The sequence below is a fragment of the Xiphophorus maculatus genome, chromosome 24, assembly GCF_002775205.1.
Source record: "Xiphophorus maculatus strain JP 163 A chromosome 24, X_maculatus-5.0-male, whole genome shotgun sequence".
NCBI classification, from domain to species: Eukaryota; Metazoa; Chordata; class Actinopteri; order Cyprinodontiformes; family Poeciliidae; genus Xiphophorus; species Xiphophorus maculatus.
The window spans coordinates 6,055,358-6,082,960 of record NC_036466.1 but is presented as its reverse complement, the minus strand read 5'-3'; the positions used below and the strand labels follow the sequence as shown (position 1 = coordinate 6,082,960).

At 40.6% G+C, this 27,603-nt stretch overlaps 1 protein-coding gene across 2 annotated transcripts; it reads right to left on the bottom strand.

Annotated features, from left to right (window-relative positions):
* Positions 1–11,414: 11,414 nt before the first annotated feature.
* tubgcp3 (tubulin gamma complex associated protein 3) lies at positions 11,415–27,477 on the bottom strand. 2 transcript variants are annotated; one of them, XM_014472097.2, is made up of 25 exons: positions 27,395–27,477; positions 25,226–25,332; positions 23,785–23,892; positions 23,334–23,401; positions 23,184–23,261; positions 22,893–23,095; positions 22,131–22,309; positions 21,437–21,549; positions 20,241–20,366; positions 20,078–20,146; positions 19,873–20,005; positions 19,633–19,799; positions 18,200–18,310; positions 17,990–18,098; positions 16,810–16,999; positions 16,588–16,723; positions 16,431–16,499; positions 16,218–16,353; positions 15,469–15,557; positions 15,126–15,257; positions 14,898–15,038; positions 13,912–14,028; positions 13,732–13,826; positions 13,527–13,542; positions 11,415–13,347 (listed from the first exon to the last, which is right to left on the bottom strand). In XM_014472097.2, the coding sequence occupies exons 2-25, from the start codon at positions 25,299–25,301 to the stop codon at positions 13,276–13,278; spliced, it is 2,733 nt and encodes a 910-aa protein (XP_014327583.1). In that variant the 5' UTR covers positions 25,302–25,332; positions 27,395–27,477; the 3' UTR covers positions 11,415–13,275. The 2 variants fall into 2 exon arrangements, with proteins under 2 accessions (XP_014327583.1, XP_023185411.1); XM_023329643.1 differs by lacking the exon at positions 13,527–13,542.
* Between the last annotated feature and the right edge of the window lie 126 nt (positions 27,478–27,603).

Below are 27,603 nucleotides of genomic sequence, written 5' to 3'. Positions count from 1 at the left end.
TGCAAAAGCATTTTCCTTTTTATTTATGCAGATCTATCCTCCAGACTCTTGTTAAAGCAAACAGTAAACAAGGGAGGTGAAGGTCTTGGACACAGTGAATCATTTCCCAACCTGCAGAAATTGCATGCTAAAGCTGGCATGTTGTGTATTGTAGCTGCTATGTTTTACATCAAAACCCGGGTCCAGCTGGCAGTGATCAGAAACAATAGCAATGAAAAGGAGCGACAAGAATTCATCCTTTTGATAAGATTCTCTCAAACACACCTGCTGCCGGAAATGCCAGTAAATGTCATCTGTCTGTTTTAGGCTTGACAACATACACAGAGACATTCTCGTTTTTTTCCCCCTTTCTCTGTCTCACCTTCAAACCCAGCTGGAAGGACGAACACAGAAAATCGCGGTTTGAATGAGTCACAGGGAATTGAACCAGCTGTGTCTTTCACACTGGATAAAATTGGGAACGGTGAAAGGATACAAAGGCTGCTGGACTATTCTTCATTCCTCAGTCATGTCTCTTTGCAGCAAGGCCATAACAACGTGACTCGGTTTTGTCATTACTTTTTCTTTTTTTTCTTTTACATTAGATCAATCAGTTTTTATTGTGCTGCAGAAATAAGCCAAAATGTTGACCATAGTGACATCAATCATGTATAATTTTGTGGTTTGAGCCCATGGATTATAGAAAATTACCAACATCACTCCACAGTGAACTGATGAAGTCGTGCAAAAAAACAAAAATTTGCAATATTTCCTGCTGAATGTTGTTCAGAAAAGCTTTAATTTATGGCGTTCTTTTTCATTTTTGCTTCATTGTTGTGTGCTAAACAATAACCATTTGAATTGTTTTGTCTTGTACACTGGAAGTCGGATTAATTTTTTATTTTAGGAACAGATTTTTGTATCATGATGTGCAAAAAGAAAGTGCACTCAGTTTTTGTTTTTATCTTAAGAGAAGGACCAACAAAACAGAGTGCAATGGCAGTGTTTAATCTTTTACCACAGAAGAAGAGTACTTGGTTAATTTAATAAAAATGCTATTAGTCATTTTTAAAGCTTTAAAACAATTATTGCCAATCAATTTGCAAAAGTTATCTTAACTCAAGCGATAGAAATAACAGAAGGCAGTACGATTTCAAAAGTAAAATTGTTCCTGATTTAATGTTGAAATTTGAAAAATATTGTTATTAATTTATTGTCCAGCCCCAATTTCACCATATGTCATATGAAATCCAAATGAAAATGGAAGCAAATCCTGTCTTCAACACTACTTGAAATTACTCTCATGCTTTGCAGAAATCTCCAAATGTCAATATATTTGAGCAAATCTGAGTGTTGGCAGATCTCACTGGATGACCTCTGTGTGACCATCAACTACAGGATTTTGGTGACTGACACACTGGCTGTAAATATTGATTTAAATTGTGTAGCAGCTGCAGAGGATATCGGCAGGTAGGCTGCTAAATTTACAGTAAAATAATAAAAACGTTCAAACACATACAACCTGCAACATGTACTTTTTTTCTGATTCTGTGAAGTGCAGGCGCATGACCAGGCTCACCCCTCCAAGGCTGTCAGGACCTGCGAGAACCACTAACATGATGGGAATAGACTGATACCAGGTCGGTTTTTTTCCACGGAAGTCTTGTTCAGTATAAAGGTCAGCAGTGCAAAGCTATTTTCGAGGAGGGGGAAAAAATCTCACCCACGGCTTTGGGAATACTAGGAGAAATGTCTAGAGAGATCAGAAACCATTTCGTTGTCACTGACCGATGCACTCACAAACACCTCTATACACTCAGATATATCACATCAGACACAAAGAGATGGAGGAGTGTGCAGAAGGAAGAAAAATGCTGTTCCAGTTCAGCAGTCAAGCGCCTCGCTGCTCTGGCTTCTCAAATTGACAATTTTCTCAAACTGTTATCCAGAAAGATGAGGGAGCTTCCTTTATATGCGCCTGAAGAGACAGCTCTGCGGACAAGTAAGCAGGTGTTTACTCACAAATGAGGCGCGCACACTTTCACAAGTCCTGGACAGAAATTAAACCAGTTGAATAAGATGTCGCAGCTGGAAAGAGGACAGCTCAGCGGTAAGATGTGAAGACCAATCTCCTTCTTCATTTCATCTGTGTCCTCGCTAAATTATCACGATATAATTTAAAATGTGAAAATCTCGCTGCATAAAACCAGGAATCTAAAACCACAGTGATAAGGCTTATTGAGCAAGTAAAAATTGAATAAAAAGAAAGGCTCTTGCTCCCTCTAGTGGCTTTGTTGGATGGTTTCATCAGTCATTCATGTTTGCTTTTTTTTGCAAACTGGAAAAATAATACTAAAATATTTGAAAAAGTAGTAAGTAGTATTTATTTATTTATTGTTTATTATTGTCATGAACAAAAACATAAATAGAAAATATAAAGTTAACTTACTCTGGGAGAGACAGCTGGTGATAGGAGCTGGCTGCACCCATCATAGCCACATGAACCCCCCTGGATCGTACGTCACCAGCTTCGTCTTCTATCGCAAATTGCAGCGATAGAAGAGTCAGAAATGTCTCAGTCATACTAATAGCGTGACACCATTGCTCGCGTAACAAATTAATAGTGAGCAATGGTTTTCCTGAGCCACCTTTAAACACAACATGAGCGCTAAGATGCTCGCATAGGTTTTAAACCTGCGCGGCAGCTTCGTCTCAGGTGAAGGTGAACTTTCACTCAGGTCAAGGTGACCTGTTAACCAGCTAAAGGTGATATACTTCTGTATCACGTTAGGTATATAACTGAATTTAGCCTGAAATATTTCAGGCATAAAACCTGATATATTTGAAAAAGTACAACAGTAAAATGTTTGAAAAAGTAAACTAGTAAATGACAAAATTCCAAACTCAAACAACCCCTGATCCTGATAGTATCTTTGTTTTTGCTACAAAAAAAAGACGACATGACGATTTATTTGCATGCTTGTTATTATTATTGATATAAATGTTACAGACATGTCGCCATAGTGATAGAAAGAAGTTCTATCACTAGCTTCCTTGTCTTATACGGATCTGGTTTTTTCGTCTGTGTGGATTTGCTGATGACGCTCCAGTCCTGAAGCATATCTGAACCTCTTCTCACACTGACTGCAGCCATAAGGTTTTTCACCGGTGTGGCTTTGCTGGTGACGCTTCAGGCCTGAGGAATCGCTGAATCTCTTCTCACAATGATTGCATCTATAAGGCTTTTCACCGGCGTGGCTTCGCTGATGACACTTCAGTCTTGAATCATATCTGAACCTCTTCTCACACTGACTGCAGCCATAAGGCTTTTCACCGGCGTGGCTTCGCTGATGACACTTCAGTCTTGAAGCATATCTGAACCTCTTCTCACACTGACTGCAGCCATAAGGCTTTTCACCAGTGTGGCTTTGCTGAAAAAGTACAATAGTAAAATGTTTGAAAAAGTACAATAATAGAATTTGGCAAAAGACATAGCATAATTCAGCAGAAGCAGAATTAGGGAACAGATTTCGGAAAAATAGATTAGTTTGAGATGATTGATTTTACTTATTTGATTTTTTCTGCAACTGAAATTAAGCTGGACAGACCCTCGCAAAATTGCCTTACTAATAAATATTTAGCATAAAGAAAAATCTAAAAGATGTTGTGGATAATCAATGAATGTGTTGCCTCAAAATTCTTTGCTGGTCATAAAATAGCTGTGATGCTTGATTCTGGAGAGAAAAAGGTGGAAAAGGTTTTATACGTTGCTTTTAGCCCAAAACTATATGTAAAACAAAACCCTTGGGACTCGCCCGAGTTATTAAAACCTACCTGGCTCAGTAACAATTGCACATTGTAGCAAAGAGAAAGAGCGACCATTAACAGGTGTGCTCAGGTGTGTGAAACTAGTTGACTGCTCAGTCTGGCGAACTCACAGGGGGAAGCAGGTTGGGTCACCTGGATGGAGGTCGTTAGGAACCTGGCGAGTCTTTTACGACAGGCCAGCTTAAACAGAGTTTTTCTCAGTTCTGGACAGGGTAATACCCAGCAGATTTAGGAAACTCAATTTACCCGTTAGATGGAGAGCTGGTAGCACATCTCACCCTCTCAGAGGGAGAAGTAGAGAGAGAGGAGTGGTAGGGTGTGCAGCAACAACAAAGGAGGAAGCTGGAATCAAACCAACAACCTTCCGATCACAAGACAACTACTCTACTCACAGAGCGACAGTCGACCCATGGCTGCTAATATTATACAATAGGACAGTTGCATTGAATTTCCACAACAGAATGACAAGAAATGTACCAGTAATGTATTTTTTAATCTGTTTTTCTTGTCATTGAGTTGAAAACTATCCTATATTTTTACTTAATTCAATTATTATATTTTTCAAATGTTTTATGATAAATAACTATCTGCTGAAGAACAGTGTGAGGACAGGGATGTTGCTCCAAGCAGTGGGTTAGTTTGTGCGTCAGCTCAGGAAAACAGACCTTCCACCTGCAGCTGAAGAGGGAAGAGCTGAACAGGTTCTTGGGGAAAGGTTATTGTATGATGATTTGGGCGGGGTAGTCTCTTGATTAAAACTGTTGTTGGGGGTAAAATCTCTGATCACTTTGGGTGTTTTGCTGTCAGAAGTGTGATCCCTAAGATATTCAATTCAATATGAGTAATTTTACCTCACTGACTCTTTGTGCTGGTTTAACATACAAATCTAGGGGAGGTTTACTGATCTTAGCAACATTCTATAGTTATAGTTATGTAAGACTAATGTGTCATTGGCAGATTAATTGAGGACCCAAATGCATAACAGCGGAAACGTACAGTGAATAATGAAAAAGGTTTAATCAAAACAATGAACAAAAAACTGACTATGCACAAAGAACCAGGGGGAGAGAAAAACTGATGGGGAACACTGGGGACTAAATGAATCTAACATGGCGAGACATAATAAACTAGAATAACTAAGGAAGGAATGAATTACAGAAACAAGATTGATGTAACCAAAATAAGAAACATGAAAGAGTGAAACTAGAATAATTAAGAAAGCACCAAACCACAGTAAAACAAAAACCAGCTCCTGCAAATAAAAGAAGAGGAACAGAAATAAATAAAACCCAACCAAACAACCCAGGATCCTAACATTATTTTGTTTAAATCCCATAAAAGAAGTAGAATGGTGGTTCTTTAAAATGACAACAGATTTTCTATAGTTAAATGTTTATCAAAGTGACAAGTCCTGTAACATTTGTAATGTGTTGTTTTTTTATTATCTGGACTCAAGGCAAAGATGGTTCTTCGGACAGTAAAGAATCATCTTTACAGTCCAAAAGGTTACAAAAGGTTTCAGACCTCTTTTGTAAGCTAACATAAACATTTGGGTTTCGTTAGGTCAGGTAAAACCGGTCACAGGGCAACGAAGAAACATACAGGACAAACAACAAGGCACACACACACACACACACACACACACACGCACACGCACACGCACACGCACACGCACACACACACACACACACACACTCACACCCACACACACACACACACACACACACACACACGCATACTTATAGCAATTCAGAGAACCCAAATTAAAATAGATGTCATGTTTTTGAAGTGTGACATGAAGCCAGAGTGCACAGAGAAATCCCACGCATGCACAGAGAGAACATTCAAACTAAATGCAGAAAGACTATTAAAGTAGCACTCAGTTTCCCAAAAGTTTTAATAACAAACCTCTTCCAGGGATGTCACTGTGCTGGTTTCACCAGCCTTCTCTTCCAATAGATGTTCCTCCATTTCAGTTCTGCGTAAAACAGACATTCATAACATGCAAAATAGAACTGATGTTATTTGCATAACAGTAGCAACAGTTTCAGTTGAAACTAGATATTTAAAAGAGACATCGTGACTTCACATGTTATGATTTTAAAACAGTCTTAACTTCCAGCTTTATGTCAGCTAGCTTTACCAAAGTTAAATATTGTCACTAATTCCTCAGAAAAGTTCTCATTTCTGTTTTTATTTTTAAAAGTCTTCATAAGCTAGGCTAACTATCCAATTAAACAGATGCTTTGTAAACTCATTTATGTTAACAGTAACAAATGAGAATCTTGAAACAGAGGGATGATTTCTGCTTTGCACATTCTAGTCTCAGTAATGACATGATTCTACATATATTGCAAAGTGAATTATTAAACATCAGTATGAAATATTACATATATATGTGATAAATAAGCATTTACTTACAGTTTCTTTGACAGACCTCTTCAGATTATTTTTGTCATAATATTTACATTTGACTGATGCTCTTATGGTTTCCATGGTAAGATTGTTCAAAAGATTACAGCTTCATAAACATGTTAACTGTGTTTTTTTAAAAAGAAGCAATAACAAAATTGTAAAATAAATAAATAAGATCTTCTTACCAAATAACCAAAATACAAACACAAAGGAGTAAGTAGACTACAGGAACCTAATTAGAACAAACAAAAATAATTAGAAACAAGAAATAAACATAATTAGAATCACCAATGAAGAACAGATGTGGAAAACAAGGCAGAATTAAATGTAAACAACAAAGATCACCAAAAGAATCTGAGGAGGACGCAGGCAGAACAGCAGCCTTGGAGGACGCTGGCGACGGAGCAGAAACCTGGAGGCTGATGGGACCCATGACGAAGCCCTGGAGGTCGGCTCTGGAGACTGACAGGACTCGCTATGAAGCCCTGGAGGTCAGCCTGGAGACCAACAGGACTCGCTATGAAGCCCCGAAGGCAGTCCGGGAGACTGACAGGACTCGCTACAAAGCCCTGGAGGTCAGCCTGGAGACCAACGGGACTCGCTATGAAGCCCTGGAGGTAGGCCGGGAGACTGACAGGACTTGTTACGAAGCTCTGGAGGTCAGCCCAGAGACCAGCAGGACTCGCTACAAAGCTCTGGAGGTCAGCCCAGAGACCAGCAGGACTCGCTACAAAGCTCTGAAGGTCAGCCCGGAGACCGACAGGACTTGCCACGAAGCCCTGGAGGTCAGCCTGGAGACCAGCAGGACTCGCTACAAAGCCCTGGAGGTCAGCCCAGAGACCAGCAGGACTCGCTACGAAGCCTTGGAGGTCAGCCTGGAGACCGACAGGACTCACTATGAAGTCCCAGAGGCAGGCTGCGAGACCGACAGGACTCGCTACTAATCCCTGAGGTCAGCCCGGAGACCAACGAGATTCGCTATGAAGCCCCGAAGGCAGTCCGGGAGACCGACAGGACTCGTTACGAAGCCCTGGAGGCAGGCTGCGAGACCGACAGGACTCGCTACAAAGCCCTGGAGGTCAGCCGCGAGACCAACAGGACTCGCTACTAATCCCTGAGGTCAGCCCGGAGACCAACGAGATTCGCTATGAAGCCCCGAAGGCAGTCCGGGAGACCGACAGGACTCGTTACGAAGCCCTGGAGGCAGGCTGCGAGACCGACAGGACTCGCTACAAAGCCCTGGAGGTCAGCCTGGAGACCAACAGGACTCGCTACAAAGCCCTGGAGGTCAGCCGCAAGATCAACGAGACTCGCTATGAAGCCCCGAAGGCAGTCCGGAAGACCGACAGGACTCGTTACGAAGCCCTGGAGGTCAGCCTGGAGACCAACAGGACTTGCCACGAAGCCCTGGAGGTCAGCCTGGAGACCAACGGGACTCGCTACGAAGCCCTGAAGGTCAGCCTGGAGACCAACAGGACTTGCTACGAAGCCCTGGAGGTCAGCCTGGAGACCAACAGGACTTGCTACGAAGCCCTGGAGGTCAGCCTGGAGACCAACAGGACTTGCTACGAAGCCCTGGAGGCAGGCAGGGAGACCGACAGGACTCTCTAAAAAGCCCTGGAGGCAGGCCGGGAGGCACTGCTGGCCCCAAGCTCCTCATCTGACGCCTAACTAAAATAAAAACAAAACTAGAGTTCATAATATAACTCTATGATCTGGCGACAAAGGAATAGTCTGGTGACGAAGGAGACCAGAATTCGATGGCCTCAAGTTCCGTGGCACCGCCGTCCTGCGGGCCTCAAACTCTCCTGCCAACATCATTCCAGCGTTAAGCTCTTCCGCCATCAGCCCCCAAGTGTCAAGCTTCCCCTGACACCGCAGTCCTGTTGTCCTCAAGCTTTTCTGCCACCGATAATCAAGCATAATGCTTGGAGCCCTCATGACACTTCTTTATTTAGAACTTCAATCTTTCATACCAATACCTGAGAGTGTCAATACACATTTTCAGAAGTTTATTGGAGAAACCTCCGATCACACGACTCAATACGGGCGGCTGCTGCTGTGGCTGGTCTGAAACTGATTGGATGTCTTCATGGGTTTCCTCCTCAGATGGCTGCTGGTTCAGCTGTTCCATTCTGACCCTCAGGCAATGGCTCAGCTCTACCACTTTAAGCTGCAGGTCAGTGCTCATATTCTCAAAGACACTGCTTTTCTGCTCCAGGGCGGCTTTTTCCTGCTCCAAGGCTGTGATTATATCCTCCAATGCAGTGCTTTTTTGATTCAGAGCTGTAATTTTATGCTTCAGCGTGGTGTTTACCTTCTCCAAGTAGGTGCATCTCCACTCAAAGGAGGTTTTTTTATGCGCATAGTAGTCGTTTTCCTCCTCCAAGATGGTGTTTATATGTTTGAAAATGGAGTTTTCCTGCTTCAGGACACTTTCTTTCTTTTCCAAGGCTGTGTTTTCCTGCTTCAGGGCAGTGTTTTCCTGCTTCAGGGCGGTGTTTTCCTGCTTCAGGGCGGTGTTGTCCTGCTCCAGGGTGTTGATTTTCTCCTCAAACGAGGGTCTTTCCTGCTTAAATAAGGTATTTTCCTTCTCCAAGATGGTGTTTACCTGTTTGAAAAAGAAGTTTTCCTGCTTCAGGGCATTTGTTTCCTTTTCCAAGGCAGTGTTTTTCCGCCCCAGGGTGGTGATTTTCTGCTCCAGGTTATTTTTTTCCTTTTCTAAGGCGGTCTTTTCTTTCTCCAGGACAGTGTTTCTCAGACCCAAGTCAGTGGTTTTCTGCTCCAGTGTGTTGTTATTCTCCTTTAAAGCTCTGTTTATGTCGAGCAGTTTTTTTAATTCCTCATCTTTCTCCCGTAGCAGCTTGTCTTTTTCAAGTGTAGTTTTTTCCATGCTTACTACTTTGATCTTCAGCTCCTCGACTAGGTTAATCAGAGACTGTTTCTCGATTGGCATCAAGCTGACCTCTTTCAAGAGGTCATGGAGCTTCTGAGTCTCTCTAGCTAAAGTCTGTTGGTCAGAATCAGAGGACGACGCTTTACTGCTCTGATTCATTGTTGATCTGTTTTGTTTGGACAAATCCAAAAGCTGTTCAATGGTTTCCTTTATTATTATCTTGAAATGCTTTCGTTGTGAATCTCTTGTTCGGAGACAATCCTTCTACTTCCTCTCTCTCTTTCTTCTGCAGTGGTTATGACCGTAGAATTCAAGAGTGCAGCTTTGTGATGCAAAGTGTGCATCACTCTTTGTGACATCAATTTGTGTGATGTCACAAATTGATGTCACTACCTCAGCAGAACAACTAGAAAACTGCTGAAGTTTGAATAAAACCAAATTTTATGGCTGAATGCAGCTCGGCTTAGCTGATGGCTATAGGAGACAGTTGAGCTGGTAATATATCACCAAGGCTTAAATCCACACTTGGGAGACAGCGGCTCTTGAGGACAATGGACTGGCACAGCAGGGTGCGAGGACCAACGGTCAAAAGGAAGCATTGTGCCCTAAAACAGAAAAAGGGGAAACGGGAGGCCTGTTGACCCAGCTGATGCATATAGGAAGCCACCAAGTCCGACTCTCTTTCTGGCCATTATCCGCTCACTGGATAAGAAAATGGACAACCTCTCTCTAGCTAAGCAAGGTTGGTGGAATCAAATAATGTTCTCACTCTTTGGTTACCTAGCAACTCACTCATTCTTTGGTTACCTAGCAACAGCCTGTTGAGTCACTTACCATAATTAGACGATTTCTGTGTTTAAAATCCGTTTTAATTAGTTATTATTTAGGATTATTTTCTGAGAAATTGAGTTTGATTAGTTTGAATGTAATCACTGAAATTCGTGGTTTGGGTAATGTTATCATTAACCGAATCTATATGAGTTACAACATTTAATTTCCCTTTGGGATCAGTAAAGTTGAATTTTGAAGGCAAAATTTTACCAAGTATTTTTTTTGTCCAGTTTCTAGTGAAAATATCTTAGTACACTTAAAATAAGACAAAACTGACCAATAAGCAACTTTTAAGCAAGACATAGACGCTTGTTTAAATAAATAATTCCTTAAAATTGCTGAAGAATTATTAGTTCCATTGACAGAATATGATTCTTAAAACAAAACATTTTTCTCCAGTTATAAGTGAAATAATCTGCCAATGGAACAAGTATTTTTTTCATCAATATTAAGGAATTAAAACAAGCTCCTATATCTTCCTGGAAAGTTACTCATAATTTAGTTGTGTCTTATCTTAAATGTACTAAGATGTTTGCACAATAAACTAGACCAAAACTACTTGGTGAGATTTTGGGTTTTTGCAGTGAGGGAGCTGAAAACAATCGGAAATCATTTTTATTTCCAAAAGATGTGAAAAATTCTGCGAAATTCTGCACTAAAATAGAGCATACTGAAGTTCATAGTTATAATGTGAAAAGTTTTGTATTAATATGATCAATATGTCAGTTATTAATTAGAAGAACAAACACCCGAACAAACATGTCTTGTTGATGAACAGAGGAATCATCATAATTAAAGAGTTTGTGAAAAAACAATTAAGTCCCATGTCATGGAGGGGGACACATTTTGTCAAGTGACTAAAATATATGGTTCCCCCCAAGTAAATTTGGTAAATAAAGAGTAAATATTACCAAATTCACAGGATTTGTTGCTGATGAAGAGAGGACTAAGAACAGTTAAAGAGATTGTGAGAAAAATAATTATCTCCCATGTTATGTATGAGGAACAGGTGATTTCAGGCAGCTAAAATATGAGGTAAAATAGCTTAAACAGAGAAAATAGCACTTTTATTGTGATAAGTTTTAGTTGTTGCTTAATGTAAGTGGTGTCTGAATAACATTCAGTAAATGGATACATTTTAATTTACAATTTTTTTTCAGAGCAGTTTATGTGTCTGAGGGGTTTTGATGGCATGATGGCAAAAGTATATTTTTTATATATTGTGATAACTGCTATGAAATGGCATTAAAGTATTTTTATTTGCATAAGACTTTAATTTTCATTGGAACTTCCAATAAAAAGTATCTTTAATACAGAAATGTCGAAAATTAAAAGACGAATAAGGATGGGAAACCTTTTATTGTAGTTACTTCCACCCTATGACCAGCAGGTGGCATTATCAGTCAAAAATCAAATCCCAAAGCATCACTTCAAGAAATGCGCAGAAAATTATAAGCAATGACACTTGTTTTTTTGCTGAAAAAAATACATTTTATTAAAGAAGTAGGGTGGATTATTCCCAACATTTACATTACTTTACGAGCTACCCAATGAATTTACAGAAGCAGCCAGCGTACAAGTCCTGACCCCAATTCAGTCAGGTTACACTCATCAGAGAAATGTCTGCACCTTACCAAAGTTTACCTGCTCTGATGAGGGGGAGGGGGAAATGTGACTATTACCAAAAACCTGAAATATTTCCTCCACCTGCAGAAGTAAAAGGTTTGTCACCGAACGGCAGTGCTGTCGAACACGTACCGATTGGCACCAAATGAACTGTTACTTTTGAAATATTGAAGAGAAACATGAGTCGTTGAAGCAGGTTTTTAAATCATCCCTGATGTTGGATCACGGCTCCCTCACTTCGTGATCTACATTCGAGACTTATCTTGAGTAAATGTAGCGGACCCAACTTAAATGCTCGATTATCACACCTGGAACAGACGTGCTTCTGAAAAATAAGCTGTAAAAGTAAACATCTTCTGACAAATACTTATTTAGACATTGATTTTTTTTTTTTTTATGTAGAAATATGTACAATTTAGAAATAGGAAATAGTCCCTGTGGTGACGAGATGTGAGGTTGTTTTTGTTTTGACGATTGTATTTAATGATAAGCCTCTGAGAAGGAAGGAACATTTACAGTTTAAAATGAAAAGGAAAGAAACACATTTAAAATACTAATTAAGTCATTTCAGAGTCCTTTTTTTTTTTTGAAAACTATAAATAAATAAGTTATGAAGACTATTCAATGGATTAATTCTGCGCTTAGGTTCTCTGTAAATCCGAGGGTGCATCACTTGTGTGTCTTAAATCTCATATGATTGTGAACAAGCTAAACTGACAGAGTAATCAGCTTTTAAAAGGGCATACATCACCTTTTTTTTTTTTTAATTGAGAAGAATTTCATTGTTCGGCTGTTTACTTCCATGTTTTGTGCACAGATCAAATTCTTCCGTCAGTACAGACACTATGCTATCATCCACATAGACAATCGGTTCCTATTTTGAACGAATTATCCAAAAGACTGTTAACTTGAGAAAAACATTCATAAAGGACCAATCTGTCTTGAAAAAGGAAAAAAACAAACATTAGAAGAGCTGATTGTAATTGATGTTTCACACTTTAAATATCTTATTTGCGTTAACTCTGTAAATATGATATACGCCCTTTTAAGAGAAAGCGAAACATTACAATCAGGTCTTGATTGTAAATAAAACATCCAGTTTGTTCCTTCAGCTTCCGCTTCAGCTTTGTTGTTTGGTTTTCTCCAAACTACTAAAACTTTGTTTTTAAAAAACAAAACAAAAAAGTCCCGACAGATTTACTGAAGAATAGCACTAACAGTTAATAGACTGTATTATTTTAATAACCTCTATAAAAACAAAACGGAAAAGAAATGCGCCTCAGATTCAAATTGGTCGCCCTCTGGTGGGAAGACAGAAAGCCACATGTGGATGTATAGAGAAGCTTCAACACTTACATACACTTTTGTCTTACACTATGTACAAACGTGTGTGTTGGGACTGGACTTGGCAACCAGGCTGAGAAATAGTTTTCCCTCCTTTAGTAAGGCATGCCATGTGAGGTGACCTGGACAGCTCAGTCCGACGGCTGCGTCTTTCATCTCCTCGTTCCAACTAAAATCGATTATGTTTTTTCTTTTCAGAATTCTCATTTGGAGCCCAGATCCTGTCAACGGTTGGTCTGCTCCAGATGCTTTTCCCTTCCATGGCGTCTCCAGAGCGGTGGGCGCAGGTGGCGTGTGTGCGTGAGGTCACGCCCCGTGCTGCGATGGGAAGCGTCGGCCGTTCCGAGCTGCGGTCCTCACGTCAGATGTTTGACAGACGTCGCCCTCTGGTGGCGCCCAGCGACGCCCGCAGCCTCGGTTCTCTGGCCCTGATAGAAATTCAATCAGAAAATTCAGAAAAGCGGTTTCGCTGCAGAAAATGTGGAGGTGAAAACGCACATTTCTTCTCAACTAATCGACTATTGGGTGCTTTATATTTCCCCATTAGGGGAGAAAATAAATCTACCTAAAGTGTCCTGCTGTTGCTCTAAGAGCCCTTCAGCCTCACCTGACTCCTCGCTCCTCTGTCGGTCAGTTGAAAAAAGGAAACACAAGTGAAATTAAAAAAAAAAAGCTAAGTGTAAAACAGAAACTTCCCCACACTCCCTGATCCCTAAGGTGTTGTGTGTGACCTTGTTTCAATTAGGAGATAGAACTGATTTCAAAATCAGTCAACTGTAAACGTAGATTAGTTTGAGTTTCAGCAGTCTGACCTGTAGTGCTCGTTGAAGTCCAGCCTGAAACTGAGGAAGCGCAGACTCTCGTCTGAACTGGTCATCAGCAGCACAAGGAACTGCTGGACGATGCTCTGAACAGATGGAAGCAGGAAGTCATTAGCTGCTGGATTACCCAAACATGGAGTCGGACCTACGACGGGGAAAATCGGACAGAACCTGGTAGAAGTGGGTGAGGATTCGAAGCTGGGATCGCATCTTCGGTATGGTGTCCTGAAACTCCTGAATCCGCCTCTTCTCTTCCGCTTCCTGTTCTGCCGTCACGCCCCATTCGCCCTGAACCAGCAGACAGACATCAGTCCTGCTGGGATACTTCACTGTGCATGGGCAATTCAGTGGACAACTTCTTAAAAACCTCTTCAGCTCTGCAGATTTGAACTTTTAACATGTTATTTACTTTACGTAATAGATTTTGTTTTTTGGAGCACATTGGCATCCCAAAAGAAGCTTTTGAGCTTTAGAGTTTATGACCACTGATATCAGTGACCAAGAACCACCATCAGATGTATGGAAGTCTGGTAGTGACAAAAAAAGAAAAAAAAGCGCATATATTTTGATAGTTTTGATTTTTTTTTTCAGTAAAATATGCCTACATTTTACACTGGACTTTAAAAAAATACTCTTGAATTGGACTCAAATATTGCAATTTGTACTGCTCTATTATAAACGGATTTTTAAAAAATCGTCTGTTTTTAAAAACAAATCAAAAACAAGCAATTTTAGATAGTAAAAATAAGTTAAAGTTAAGATACAGAAATCCTCATTTTTGTAGATGGTGCCAAGCTTTACCAAGAGCAAAAAAACTCTAAAAACCACATTCACTAAAACTTCTGTAATATTTAAAATAATTTTATGTTCCATCATTTTCTCTGAAACTACAGCATTTGCAGTGACACTTACTTCTGATGGAGTCTCCCAAACGTTAGTTCTACCTTTATCTTCAAATAAATCCAATTTAGTTTTTCTCAGCAATATCAAACACGCTCCAGGAACCTTGTGGCGCTTATGAGGTTATCATCCTTGCACATTTAGAGCACTGAGGTACATTTACCCATGCCTTTTTTTTTTTTTTTTTAAAAAAACAGGGAATATCTTCCCAAAGAAAGGCAGATCTTTGTGCGTTTCAGCTCATCTCCACATCTCACCTCCTCTTCCCTCTGCCGCTTCTTCTCCTCAAACTGCAGCCGCAGGGTGAGCTCCTCCAGCGCCGAGCGGTACAGGGAGTCCTGCGCATTTTGAAACTCGATAATTTGGTCAAATATGGCCCTCAGCTGGTTCAGAAGGGACTAGAGGGAGAGATAAAAGCAGGAGTGAGTCCAGTGAGTCAAACGGGGGGGAGGCGGGATGAAACGGAGTAGAAAACGCTGCGCCACCCTGCTGCTGTTGTCCAGTAGACATCTGGAGATGATGGTGTCCAGGAAGACGTCGTGGGCAGCAATGATGTGGTCGAGGTCCTGGGCCTGCTGCACTTTGTTCCACAGCTCATCCCATGAGCACTCCAGCACCTACACACACACACACACACACAGTTTATAGGAGTCAAGTTGGACACTTGTAAGACGACAACGATGCACAACTCATGCTTCCATAACTTCTTTTAATATTTAAAATCCACTTAATGAACAATGTGGTTATTTTGAATTAACATGTCGGTCTGCAGCTGCTGGTTTTCTGTCTTGCAGAGCATTGCGGTGGCAGCAGAGCTAATGGTCTGACCTCGAAGGTGATGTAGTACTGCATCTGGTGGATGAAGTGAACCATTTCAGAGGCCAGGATGTGACACTGGTGCAGCACACCAGAGAGCTCTGGAGGGCGAGGGAGGACAGGTACAGATAAATTACCCATGAAGTCAAAACAAGGTTAACAAAACAAAACAAGGTTAAATTAATCAATTACATAAAAAAAAAATAAAATCAAATGAGTGTGACAATTTCCATTCTAATATTTTCTGAAGAGCAATTTTCTTCACACAGACTTCATAATCTGTTCAATTATGTTTTCGGCTGCATGTGGGTTTTTCTTTTACTTACGTTTTATTAATCGTTTTTGGTTATTTAAAATGCCTTCCAGTTCCAGTGTTGAGTGTTCTTCATGAAATCAAAGTTTATTGGTCTTTGAGTGAGCAAACATGCAACACATTACTTGGAAATGGTTTTTTAAAAAAAAAAACAATATTATTGTTCAATAATTTGGGAGGCAATTTATCATTCTGCAAAATGTTGTTATGGTGACAGACCTGCGCCTTGTTAAAGAATCTGCTTCGAACTTTTTAAAAGGTTGTTTTAAAAACTAGTTTTGTTTTTTATGTTTCTTAAATCAATAATTAATATATGAGGGCATGAGTAAAGAATAAAACGTATTAATGCCTCAGGTAGTTTAACACGTTTTATGTGCATATGAAGTGCTGATTGAATTCTTAATAAGCATTAGCCTTCATTAGCCTTGTGTGTGTGTGTGTAACATACCAGGCATGGTTTTGAGCAGCTTGGCGTTGCACATCTGTCCCTTCCAGATGTCCGTCAGTGTGTACTCCATTCGCTTGGCTCTCCACAGGAAGTTAAACACTCTGAGGTAGTGGCCCATACACTCTCTGGTGAACACCTGATGACCATAAAGAAATATATCTTAGAAGCAGGTTAACGTTTGATCAATAAATGATTTTCAGAGATGGGCGTTACTGTTGCAATGGGTCCATCAACGTGATAATCCAGACTGAAAACGTCCCAGCCCGTATCACCGGGAGACACCTGAAGCCAAAACGTAGACACAGCGCCACCTGTCAGCAAAAATATAAAAGAAATCTTTGGATTTCTCACCACGAAAACGCAGCAGCACCTCCAGCAGGCGAACGTCCAGCCTCTTTAGGATCTCTGCGTTGTCAAACTGCGCGTTGGTGGCCCTGACTGCCGTCTCCAAGATGCCTGTCAGATTGTGTTGGTACAACGTGGTGGCAGGTCGGGCGAGCTCAGGCCTGCCAAGAAACGACACAGTTACACCCCACGTTCCGGCTGGACGCTGGGACAGTTTGATCAGTACAGAAGGCGGGGAAGGTCAGACTTTAGCAGGTCCATGAGGTGCCTGATGAAGTCTCCCTGGCCCAGCAGCAGGTATCTCCTCATGGCCTGCAGGTGCTCCAGCAGCAGGTAGTTACGGTTCAGAACGTCCAGCAGGTATTTGCTGGTGTCGAAGTACGCCGCGTCGATTTTCTCCTGGAAGGCTCCTTCCAGGTCAGACAGCAGGTCCGCGGCTGCAGGAGAGCGGAGACGAGAGTCAGATCCAGGCATTGACGAGGCTCCACACCAAAGTCTTATTAATAACAATATGTATTTATAAAAGCACTTTACAGTCAGGTTTAGTTGTGAAACATATTTAAGCAATTTACATGATAAAAAAACGCAAAGAAACAAAAAAAACGTTAAATTACAAAGACAAGTATCAAAAAGCAGTAATCCAGACTAGAATTAATCTCTTTTGACTTGGGATGACAATTAATCATGATTAATCAATTATTGAAATAAATGTCAGCTAATTTAATAGTTAATTGAATGTTAGCTGGTGTATACAAACTCGAAATCAGGCTATTTTCTTAAGAATAGAGCAGTAATTAAGTCAAATCTGCACAAAAAAAGCATACATTTTAACATTTAAGATAAAAAAAATAAGGAGACAATGAGAAGATAGTTTATGGAAGAAAAAATGTGGACTTGTCAGATGATGCACGAACTGAGCATGATCATGCGTCTGATAAACAAAACACAAGGTAGTAACCTTGACTGGATTTCCAGTCCAGCGTATCAATATTTTCTGCGATACACCTGCAGGAGAAGCTGCAGATCAAACCGAGTCTGGATCAATGAATTCTGGCTAAGTAGAACCGGCCTGGCCTCCGCAGTCAGAAGGGCAGAAGGACGAAGCCGGTGAGCGGTAAAAGCATCGATCCCTGCCAGTCCACTAACATTGGTCAATATGACCATCAATACAGAGTGGACAGTGATGTCATTAGCAGGCCTGACTCCACAACAACACTGGAGAGCTCAATATGTACAGTGCTGTGAAAAAGTATTTAGTCCCTTACTTTATAACGCATTTTTTCAGGGGGTTTTTTGTCACACTTTTCAAAAACAAATCTAAGGAAAAGTACTATTTTAGATATTTGATCTGAAATATTTAAGTGCGAGAGGGGGGGAAAAAAAGAGCAAAAACAGAAGAAGAAATCTAAACAAAGCGAGAGTCTCACCATCTTTCGGAGTGTCGGCAGGTTTGGACGCTGCGGTGATTTTGCCCGGCGGCGTTCTGTCATGACAAACTTGATGCAGGAAGTTGATAGATTTGCCAATCAGCAGGACCTAAAAATACAAAAAAAAAAAAGATGATTGGTTCTTGTGGAGATTTTCTGCTGTTTCCATGGCGTCGTGTCTTTTGTCACGGAGGCCTGTGAGCGTTTTACCTTGCGAGCCTGGTTCATGGTGATGAACGAGGGGATCATCGACTTCCGGAGGGAATATTTGTCATGCCACAGACGATCTGTCTTCACGTTTGGGTCTGACGCTACAAAGAACTACAAGCAAACAAGATTAAGAGAGGAGAGATTCTTTTGAAACCATTATACAACAAACATTAACTGCAGTGTGATTTAGAAAACATCACCTTCCCTCCAGAAAGCCTGTTTTTAAAGAGTATTTTGCAAAAATACTAATATGTTTTATGGTATTTCTGTGATAACCAAAGCAAAATGGTGCATAATTGTGGAGTGAAAAGAAAGCAAAATGACATTAACTTTTATTTTTTACTAACTAACATCTGAAAGGTGTGGCTTGCATTTGTGTTAACCGCTTCAATAAAATTCAGTGCAGCCACATGCCTTGGGAAGTCAACTGATTAGTAAATACTTGGTTGAAAAATACGTAATTTATGACACAATTTACTCCGCAAAAACTCAAAATCTTACCAAGTTTTTTTTTTTAAAAATCTAGTATATATAGCAAATATCTTAAAACACTTGAAATTAGACAAAATGAGCTTACAAGTAACTTTTCAGCAAGATATAGAAGCTTGTTTTAAATCAATAATTCCTTGATATTAATGAAAAAGTACTAGTTCACCTGGCAAATCATTTCAGTTATAAAATCCAAAAAATGTTTTGATGTAAGTGGAAAATTCTGCCAATGAAAGTAATTTGCCTATTTCTTTGCTGAATTTAGTCCTATTTCAAGTGTACTGATATTTGCACTACAAACTGGACAGAAATGCTGTTTTTTCCAGTGTTGCACTAAAACTCTGGAAACTTTTAGTCAATTTTCTTATTTTCTTAATATGTATTCATATTAGATTTTTCAGCGTACATTTTTATTAGGATTCGATTCAGCTCCACTCACTCACCAGTTCTGATCTAAAAAAAATAACCTAAATATTTTTCTAAAAGTCACGCGTTACATTTTTCATGTCTTATCAACCGTTACTGTAGCGACTGTGCGAGGCCTCCTGGGTGATTTTTACTCTGAAAGGTTTAATAATTTAATTTGGATCGTCTTAAACACAGCACTTAAATCCATTCCAGCGCAGCAGATAACTGCGAATCCATAAATAACATGCGAGAGAGGCTGAGGGGGGTGAAAAGGAGACGCATCCATCATGGCGGTCTCCATTACGCCGCTCTCATCAGTTCTCGTTTAAGAGGCGGTCGTTCTCCCCTCTCCAGCTCCACCTAATGCTGCCGTTCGTCGGGGTCAAACATCGGAGCATTTGAAGGGAACAATGTTCCCGAAACAAGCCATAAACTCTTAACGAGTTTTTTTTCTTCAAAACGACCTCGTTAAGCGCGGCGTTCAGGAGCGTTTCAGTACACCGATCAGACGTGGCCCAAACAGGAAACGACCGCACCTCGTGGTACGTGTCCTCCAGCTCTCCGTCGTATATCCACCGGTAGAGGAAATTGAGAATGGGGTGGGACACCAGGCTGAGGATGTGCTGGACCAGCGCTCTCATCTGCGGGTCTCCCGTCTTCCCGTAGGCGTGAACCGCAGAGGCCAGCTCTCCTCCCTTACGACCTGCAGACACACACGGATCTGGTCACGCAAAGATGAACGCACCGCATAAAGCCGGAGGAGGAACCTCACCCACCTTGGCAGTAGTCGACGAGGGCCGCCAGCGTTTTGAGTCGCACTTTGGGGTCGTACATCCAGACCAGAAGCCTCCTCAGAGTTAAACTGCTCTCTGTGCACATGTTCACTCCCTGCTCATCCTCTACCTGCAACTAAAACCGCACAAACATCAACGATGCAGCGATTTCAGAGACACTCCACAAGCAGTCTGTCTGCGCGTTTACCTGTGAGTGGAGGACGGAGAGAAGCCTGTAGTATTCCTTCAGCTCCTGGTGAAGCGACGCACAGAAGCTCTGCACGGTTCGGCATTAATACATTAATAGAGGATTAATAAAGAAGCAGAAACGCAGGAAGGACAAAATGAACGCATGACAAACCCAAACACACCTGGCCCACCAATCCGAAGGCCCGGTCTAGGGTTCTGGCGTCAGTGTACTTCCTGACTTTGTTGTGGAGCCAGCCAAGTTCAGACAGTCTGCTGCTGGTGTCCCTCAGAGACTTGCATAGCACCACCTTGAGAGGCAAGAGCACATAAGGTTGATGTAAATGTTATTTCCTTCTGCAAGTAGAAGGAAATAGAGACTGTGTTTTTGTAGCGCTGAAACGATTAAGCGGATTAATCGTGATGCAATGATGATTGAAATAATTGTCATCAAATTTAGCAATCGATTAACTGAAGTATAGACTCGAAAAAGACCATTTGCTGAAAGAACAACAGACTCAGAGCAATAATTCAGCTAAAACGATACAAAAAGTGACATACATTATGATGAAAACACCTTTGTCTGGAAATATGTTCAACACAAAACTCCTCAGTGGCACAGATTTAGCTTCACCTGGTTCAATTTCACTACAGTAATCTTATGGTTTTGCATTTTAAGCACAAAAATGTTTATTTTCTACTTTTAAAAAAATATTTTTTTTCTTTTTTGCATCGTTTAATGTATATCTCATGTGTATTAAAGTGGTTAAGTGAAAAATCTGTAGAATATTAATATATTACTTATTATTTATTATATCATTTAAGTAAGTAGGTATGTGTTGCCTTTGCAGTCGATGAGTCTTTTGTCACACATTTACCTTGAGCAGCTGGCATTAATGGAGAACTAAAATTACTGCAGCTTCTATCAAGCAGCCAGTATACCTTAGAATGCCCACTAAGCATCAACAGACTGGTTTCCCAGCAGGGGCATAGTTCACATTTAATGACGCATTAAATTTTCATCTGCTTAACAAATCCTTTTATCTGGGAAGCTTTGTGGAGAAGTTAAGTAGGAGGAAAAACCCCTGTCCAAAATACCTCCATCCTTGGCTAATTTATTTATGTCTCCTGTGGGAGTGGGTCCTGACGGAGCACATCGACCAGAGGCCTATGTTTAGTCTCACTGAGAGAAAACGGAACCAGTCCCACCTGGGGGGACGGACAAAATAAATCGACAGAAGAGAAAACAAAACAAGAGACGCCGATGATCGACCCGCTGAAGCGCCGTCAACAATCATCTAATCCCGTCGTCCACTCTCGCGTCCAGATCTCCTGACCAATTGAGGAATTTCAGCTTCGGGACTTTCAAACGTTGGCCTACCTTGCTGTCCATTTTGTAGCCGTTGTCCTGGGCGTTCATCTTGATGAACTTGCCATCTATTCCCTGGAAGACGTAGAGGACGTCCCGCACCAACGCTGCCTCGTTAACCTCACCTGCAGCGGCAGAAGAAGACCACGATTGGTCAAAGCTGGAGATGCGATTTAAACCAAAAATGAGACGTAATGCAAAAAAAAAGAAAGAAAGAAAGAAAGAAATTGGTCTAAACAGCTTAAGACACGTCTGCTTGAGAACAACATTTTAAATGTTTATTGCCACAGCAACTTAAGGGTGATGAGGCGACATAACTAATGCAGAAAACGCTCTTCCTAGTCTATTTTCTAACTTTAGATTGGCAAAATTATGTTTAGAAACTAAAAGTTCTCAAAACTCAGCAGAAAATAGTTGGAAAGTTACATTTCTGGTGTTGCAACAGAAGTGGGCCAAGCAGAGACCTCCCCAGCACGTGCAGCCCTCTACTTCATGTTGCAGAGACATTTTGGGATTATATTCCTTTGGGATTAGTGATACCGATGGTTATTTCTGTTTTTCTTTAGTCTGCCTCTGTGAGTTAAATTACTACTAAAGTGACATCAATAACTACTTCAAAACAATACCTAATGCTTTAATAAATTGTTTATTTAAAAAAAAAAATCTTGATCTTTATTAGTTTTGTGTCTTAGTTCACATTACTCACCGGCCGCATCACCATCCCTGCGAGGTCGGACCGGTCTGATGGTTGGCACTTGTGGCCCGAGGGGTGGCCGGGTTATGGGCGGAGCCAAGACGGCAGAGGGGGAGGAGCTTATAGGGAGCGCCCAGGCTAACCGTGAGCCTAGAGACTGAGTAACTGCAGCTGCAGACTGGGAAGGTTGACTGGAACACACAAAAAGGTTCTGGTTTGTACTGGAAATAATCTGAAACTTTGTTGGATTACTTATTGAGTTGGTTGCTAGACAAAAGATGTAAAAATACTCGAATGCGGCAAAGTAGCCACGGGTTTTTTGGTTGAAAAATGTTTGTTTTTTTAAATTCAATTTTGAATTTATTATTATAAAGGAACCCTGACATAAATCTAACAGAGTTCTCGTATCTAATTTCTCGAGAAACATTAAATAATCTTCTTCCATTTGCAGCATTTTGCACCATTAAGGTGTAGCCATGCATTTCAGAGTAGAAAACCTTGATGTCGCTCCTTCCCAATTAAAAAGTGAGCCAAGAGTGTTTACTGGTCACTTTTTGACTGAAGGTCTCCTGCATCATTAATGAGAGCAAATGGGATGAAATGGCCTTCAGGTGCCTCATAAACTTGTTATAACATCTCCGGCTAAGAGGTGAGAGCTAATTGGTTCTTCTTGTATCTCGTCTTTTACAGAAACATCAGATTAACAACTTTCTACTGGAAGCCTCTTAGGCGAGGTGTAAAGATAACAGGTGAAGCGTGAACATCAAACCTCACCCAGCCAGCAGTGGCGGCGGCGTGGGTCCATTCAGGGTGTAGACCCCTAGACTTGAAATCCCACTGGTCCCAACGCTTCCAGACAGGCCGACGCCCTTGTCGCCGTAGCTCAGGGCTAAGCTCTGGGGTCGGGTGCAGTAGAACGGGGTGGAGTGCGCATCCCTGGGGAGGGCTTGGGCAAAAAGCGCCCCGTAGTTTCCAACCTGAAGGAAGTCAGTTTCAGCCATCTTTAAATTCACTTTCAGCTGATGAAAACGTCGGATCGTAAAGCTGGGTGGCTGTTTCTCCTACCCTGCTGGAAGGCTTGCGGGGGTCTTCAGAGAGGCTGAGCAGCAGGTAGAGAACCGACCAGCGATGCTTCAGAACACCCTGACGAGCAGCAAAACATAGATTAATAGAAATGTTTGCAGAGGTTAGCTAAAGCTAATCGGAAACACAAACCTGCGTCTGAAGCTTCCTGTGCAGCTCTGAGAACAGAGCAGCGTCTGCTTCTCTCCTCTGGCGCAGCACTGCAAAGGCAACGAAAACCTCCCGTCACTGCTAAAACAAGTTTCTGCTGCTGCTTTGTTTGAGTTCTTGCACTTTATTTAAACATCCAATTTAAAATAAATCAGAAACCGGTGACGTCTCGTCATCTCAGTCTCTGAAGTATTGAGCTATTTCCGTTTTATCGTCAGAGCAGATCAATGTGTTCCCGCCAACTGTGCTTCATCAACTACTATTCAAGTCCACTGGGATTAGCGGCTGTGGTGCAATAAATGTTTTCCAGCGTAAAGATGAGAACGCCCACAAAATGTGGATTTATTATCCGCTCTGCTTCCAGATAATGCCAAAGAATAGCAATGCGGAATGATTTGAAGCTGCCATCATGAATAGTCCGAGCTGCACTTACATTCCTTCTTGATCTTCTCCGACACCAGGAACTCGTCTCGTTCAATGGTGGGGGCGTAGTTGCTGCCAATGACTCGCACGGCATACTGGAACTGGTGGGCGACTTCGGCTTCAGAAACACATGATCAGAAAACAAAAGGGCAGCACGTCATGCAAAAAGATTTTACATTATATTTTGGTGTTTTTATTTATTTCTCCACACTTGTACACTCCAAACCCTCATTTAGCTGCTTCTTTTTTTTAAGGTTTGTTTGCACTAGAGGCCTTTATTCATTAGTAGCTGGACAAGAAGTAGGGCAGAGAGAGAAGGGGAAGACGGGCAGCAAATGGACCAGGACAGCTGCACTGAGGACTGTAGCCTCAAAATAAATTTGGTCGATGCAAGTAGATTCATGACTTAACAAAAAAAGCAAGAGCAGAAGAAATCTGTGAGGGCAAAATGATTTTTTATGGTATGGTTTAGTCTTACTTCAAATTGGATTTGGTTTCAATCCAAATCCAAGATTTGTTTACACATCAACTCTGCTAAATTGGAAAGGTTTAATTCATTTGCTGAAAGTGATAAAGAGAGGATAAGGTCAAAGGCAAGAGAAAACAGCTTCATGCCCATTAATTAGTAAACAGGCTCTTCCTTCAATTTATCCACTTTTTCACATTTTATCCTCACCCTTTTGCATTTGTGCTAAGCAGTGTTTACTTTAATGCCCTCACAATTATGTGCTGCCTAAATCAAAGCGTTTAGTTTGTGATTTCTGCGTGATAAAATGTAAAAAGTCAGAGGACTGTGAATTATTTAAAAGCCACCGTCCACGATGACAGTCTTTTGGCGTGACTGTCCTGCAGGGGCCTGCAGCTAGCAGGGTGCAAGTGCATCCAGAAGCAGCGAATACTTCCAGTTGCTCGGCATGATGACTAAAATGTTAACACAGTAACAGAGCTAATGATAAACTAGAAAACAGTCAATCAAAGCGATCAGGGCAGTAAATCCGAGGAGCGGGATGTGCAGCATCATGAGCTGCCCGCTACGTGCCGCCTGTCCAGTCACAGCTACCAGATAATGTCTCCAAATCATGAGCATTCATTTTAACATGTTGGTAAGTTTTTGATTTTGTAAAAATATCTACACATAGACAACCATCTTGGTTGATTTCCAGTCCAGTACCAATCCTCGGCCACTTCAACCGTTTTACGTCGTTAAAACTCAAGAAAACCTTTAATTATTCATAAATAGCGAGAGGTCTGACGTAAAGTGTTTACGCCGAAATCCCGAGCCTTCCCCGTCGAATCTCTCGATGTATTCGTTGTATGTATGGAGTACAGCTGAAACGCAATACATGTAATTGAAACAAAATGGCAAGTTTTTGAATGGAACTTTGGCTTGGAGGTTCCTTGAAAGATCCAGTGTGGTAATAAGGCGGCCAACCTAACGTTAACTGACGTACCTTCGCTTTTCCCGGTGATCCTGCAACACAGGCTCTGCAGCAGAACATTGGGTGATTTCTGGTCCAGATTTGCCATCCCGTCCGTGGATATTGTATCTGGCGTTTCCCTAAATAATAAATACGTTAGATGGATGTCAAATAACCGCAGCCTCCCTGTTTTAGCGACGCCATCTTGACAAAGCGGGTCAAGCTAGCAAGGCGCAGGAAGTACGTGACCGAGTTCCTTTCAAAATAACAGCACTGACGCTCAACAACGATTAATAATAAAAAAATAAGACTAACATGAGTCATTTATAATTTCAGTTCCAAAAACATAATAAAAACTATAAAAAATAAAAAGCAGAATAATTTCAATACTAAATAAATACTGAGTAAAATGTAACCAATTAATAATAAATTAGATTAAATGAAATATAAATATAAAATATTAAAAATAACTTAAATATTGAATGTATAACATTATTATATATTAAGTTACTTTTCAGAGTTGGAAACTTGCTATATGTGCAGAACCAAAAAGTGAAACTCTAACTTACATAAAACAAAGAAACACAAAAAGTGAAAACATAAAAACATCTCAAAATTGCATATATATATATATATATATATATATATATATATATATATATATATATATATATATATATATATATATATATATATATATATATATATATATATATATTATAAAAGAATGAATCAAAAATTACCAGGTGTTTAATCAAGTCAACAAAAGCAACAGACACTGAAAAATAAAATAGAAGCTAATAAATAAAATGCTAAATTAAAACAATACCAGCAATCATTTTAAAAGTAGTTCTATCATTTAAAAATATATAGAATTTCTGATATATTTTAATTTAGAACATGACTGAAACATTTGAAAACAAAACAGCATAAACGTCCCCAAATAATGGCATGTTTTGTTTAATATTTTTTTTAATCAAATATCTTGACAGAATTTATTTCGAAGGACAAAAACAAGAAGTAGTTGCTGTTATCTTATCTAACTTTACACGAATGATTCTACATTAACCCGCCGAAAGCGTCTCCAGGAAACGGATAACGGACATTTTAATGAAAACATTTCCCCCTTGAAACAAAGTAGCGTGGTTGTAGTAGGGTGTGGTTCCGATTTGACCTCAAGCATTTATTTTACAAAATACATTATTTGCAATTTGTTTGGCATATTCCAACTAAGGATATTTAAATAACTGATTTCGTAAATAATTAAAGTAAAATAAAGTGCAGTCACAGAGACATCTATCAGAGGCAACATCTTAGTGATATAAGTAGGACTATAGTTGCTAACTGAATGTTTTGATCAAATCATTTTATCCTTTCATTTTTTGCAAATTAATTGTACATAGTATATCACACCATTAGAAACTGTAGTAGAAATCTAGTGTTGAAAGAAGACCAATAAAGCTGAACAGTGCTCATCATCCTGAATTTACCCATCCAACTTTCCAACTTTTCATTGGAAAGTTGGCTTATTTCTATTATTCCAATTTAAATTAAACTTGTTTGTAATTATACAGATCAACAAATGGGGTGATATAGTTAAAGCATTTGTTTCTTTTAATTTAAAAACGCCGACATTTTGTTTGTCATAAAATTGTATAGAAAGCCACCAATGTTTATTGCGAAGTCTGCATATTACTGGGAAGCTAAGTGGAAGGAAAAAGTGTCCAACAGGAATAACTGCGGTTTCGAGAAAATTATAATGCAAATCCCGTCCTAAAGTTAGAATAACATTCAGTAATGTGGGGATTGGAGCTCGAAAGTGTTTTAGGAGTCACCTATCCGTGCTGATTTGATTTTCCAGTCAAACTTCATATTCTAAAAGGCTTGCGTAAAAAGAATTGCCATGGCCGCATATTAATATTCAATGATATACAGATTGATTGCGATGCACCTGTAGGTGGACAGTCCGGCCGGCCCCAACTAATCGATAACCAATAAATAACTAAAACAACTAATCAATTACACAGCGAAATCACTAGAGCGCGCATGCGTCCCGCCTCCGACCAGAGGCACCACCTGGCCTCTCGTGACGTACATAAAAGCAAATCTGCTTTGGCCACTGCGCGAGACAAGGAGATTATCAGTACTCGCGCTCAGGTGGAGGGGAGCGCAGGAGAAAACCTGAAGGGGAGGTCAGCTCACTTTTTCTGGATGAAGTGCGCTGAAAGTGCCGTAGAAGACGCCCCGCTGTGCGCTTCCTTCTTGCGGGCTCCGAAGGTGAGAACCGGTCTCCCGTGTCGGGAGCTGCATTCTTGGGACCAAACCCTTTCCACTTTAGGAAGAAGACTCGCCTGAGAAAAAAAAAAAAAAAAAAAAAGTCATGGACAAAAGAAGAAAAATAAAGAGGAAGC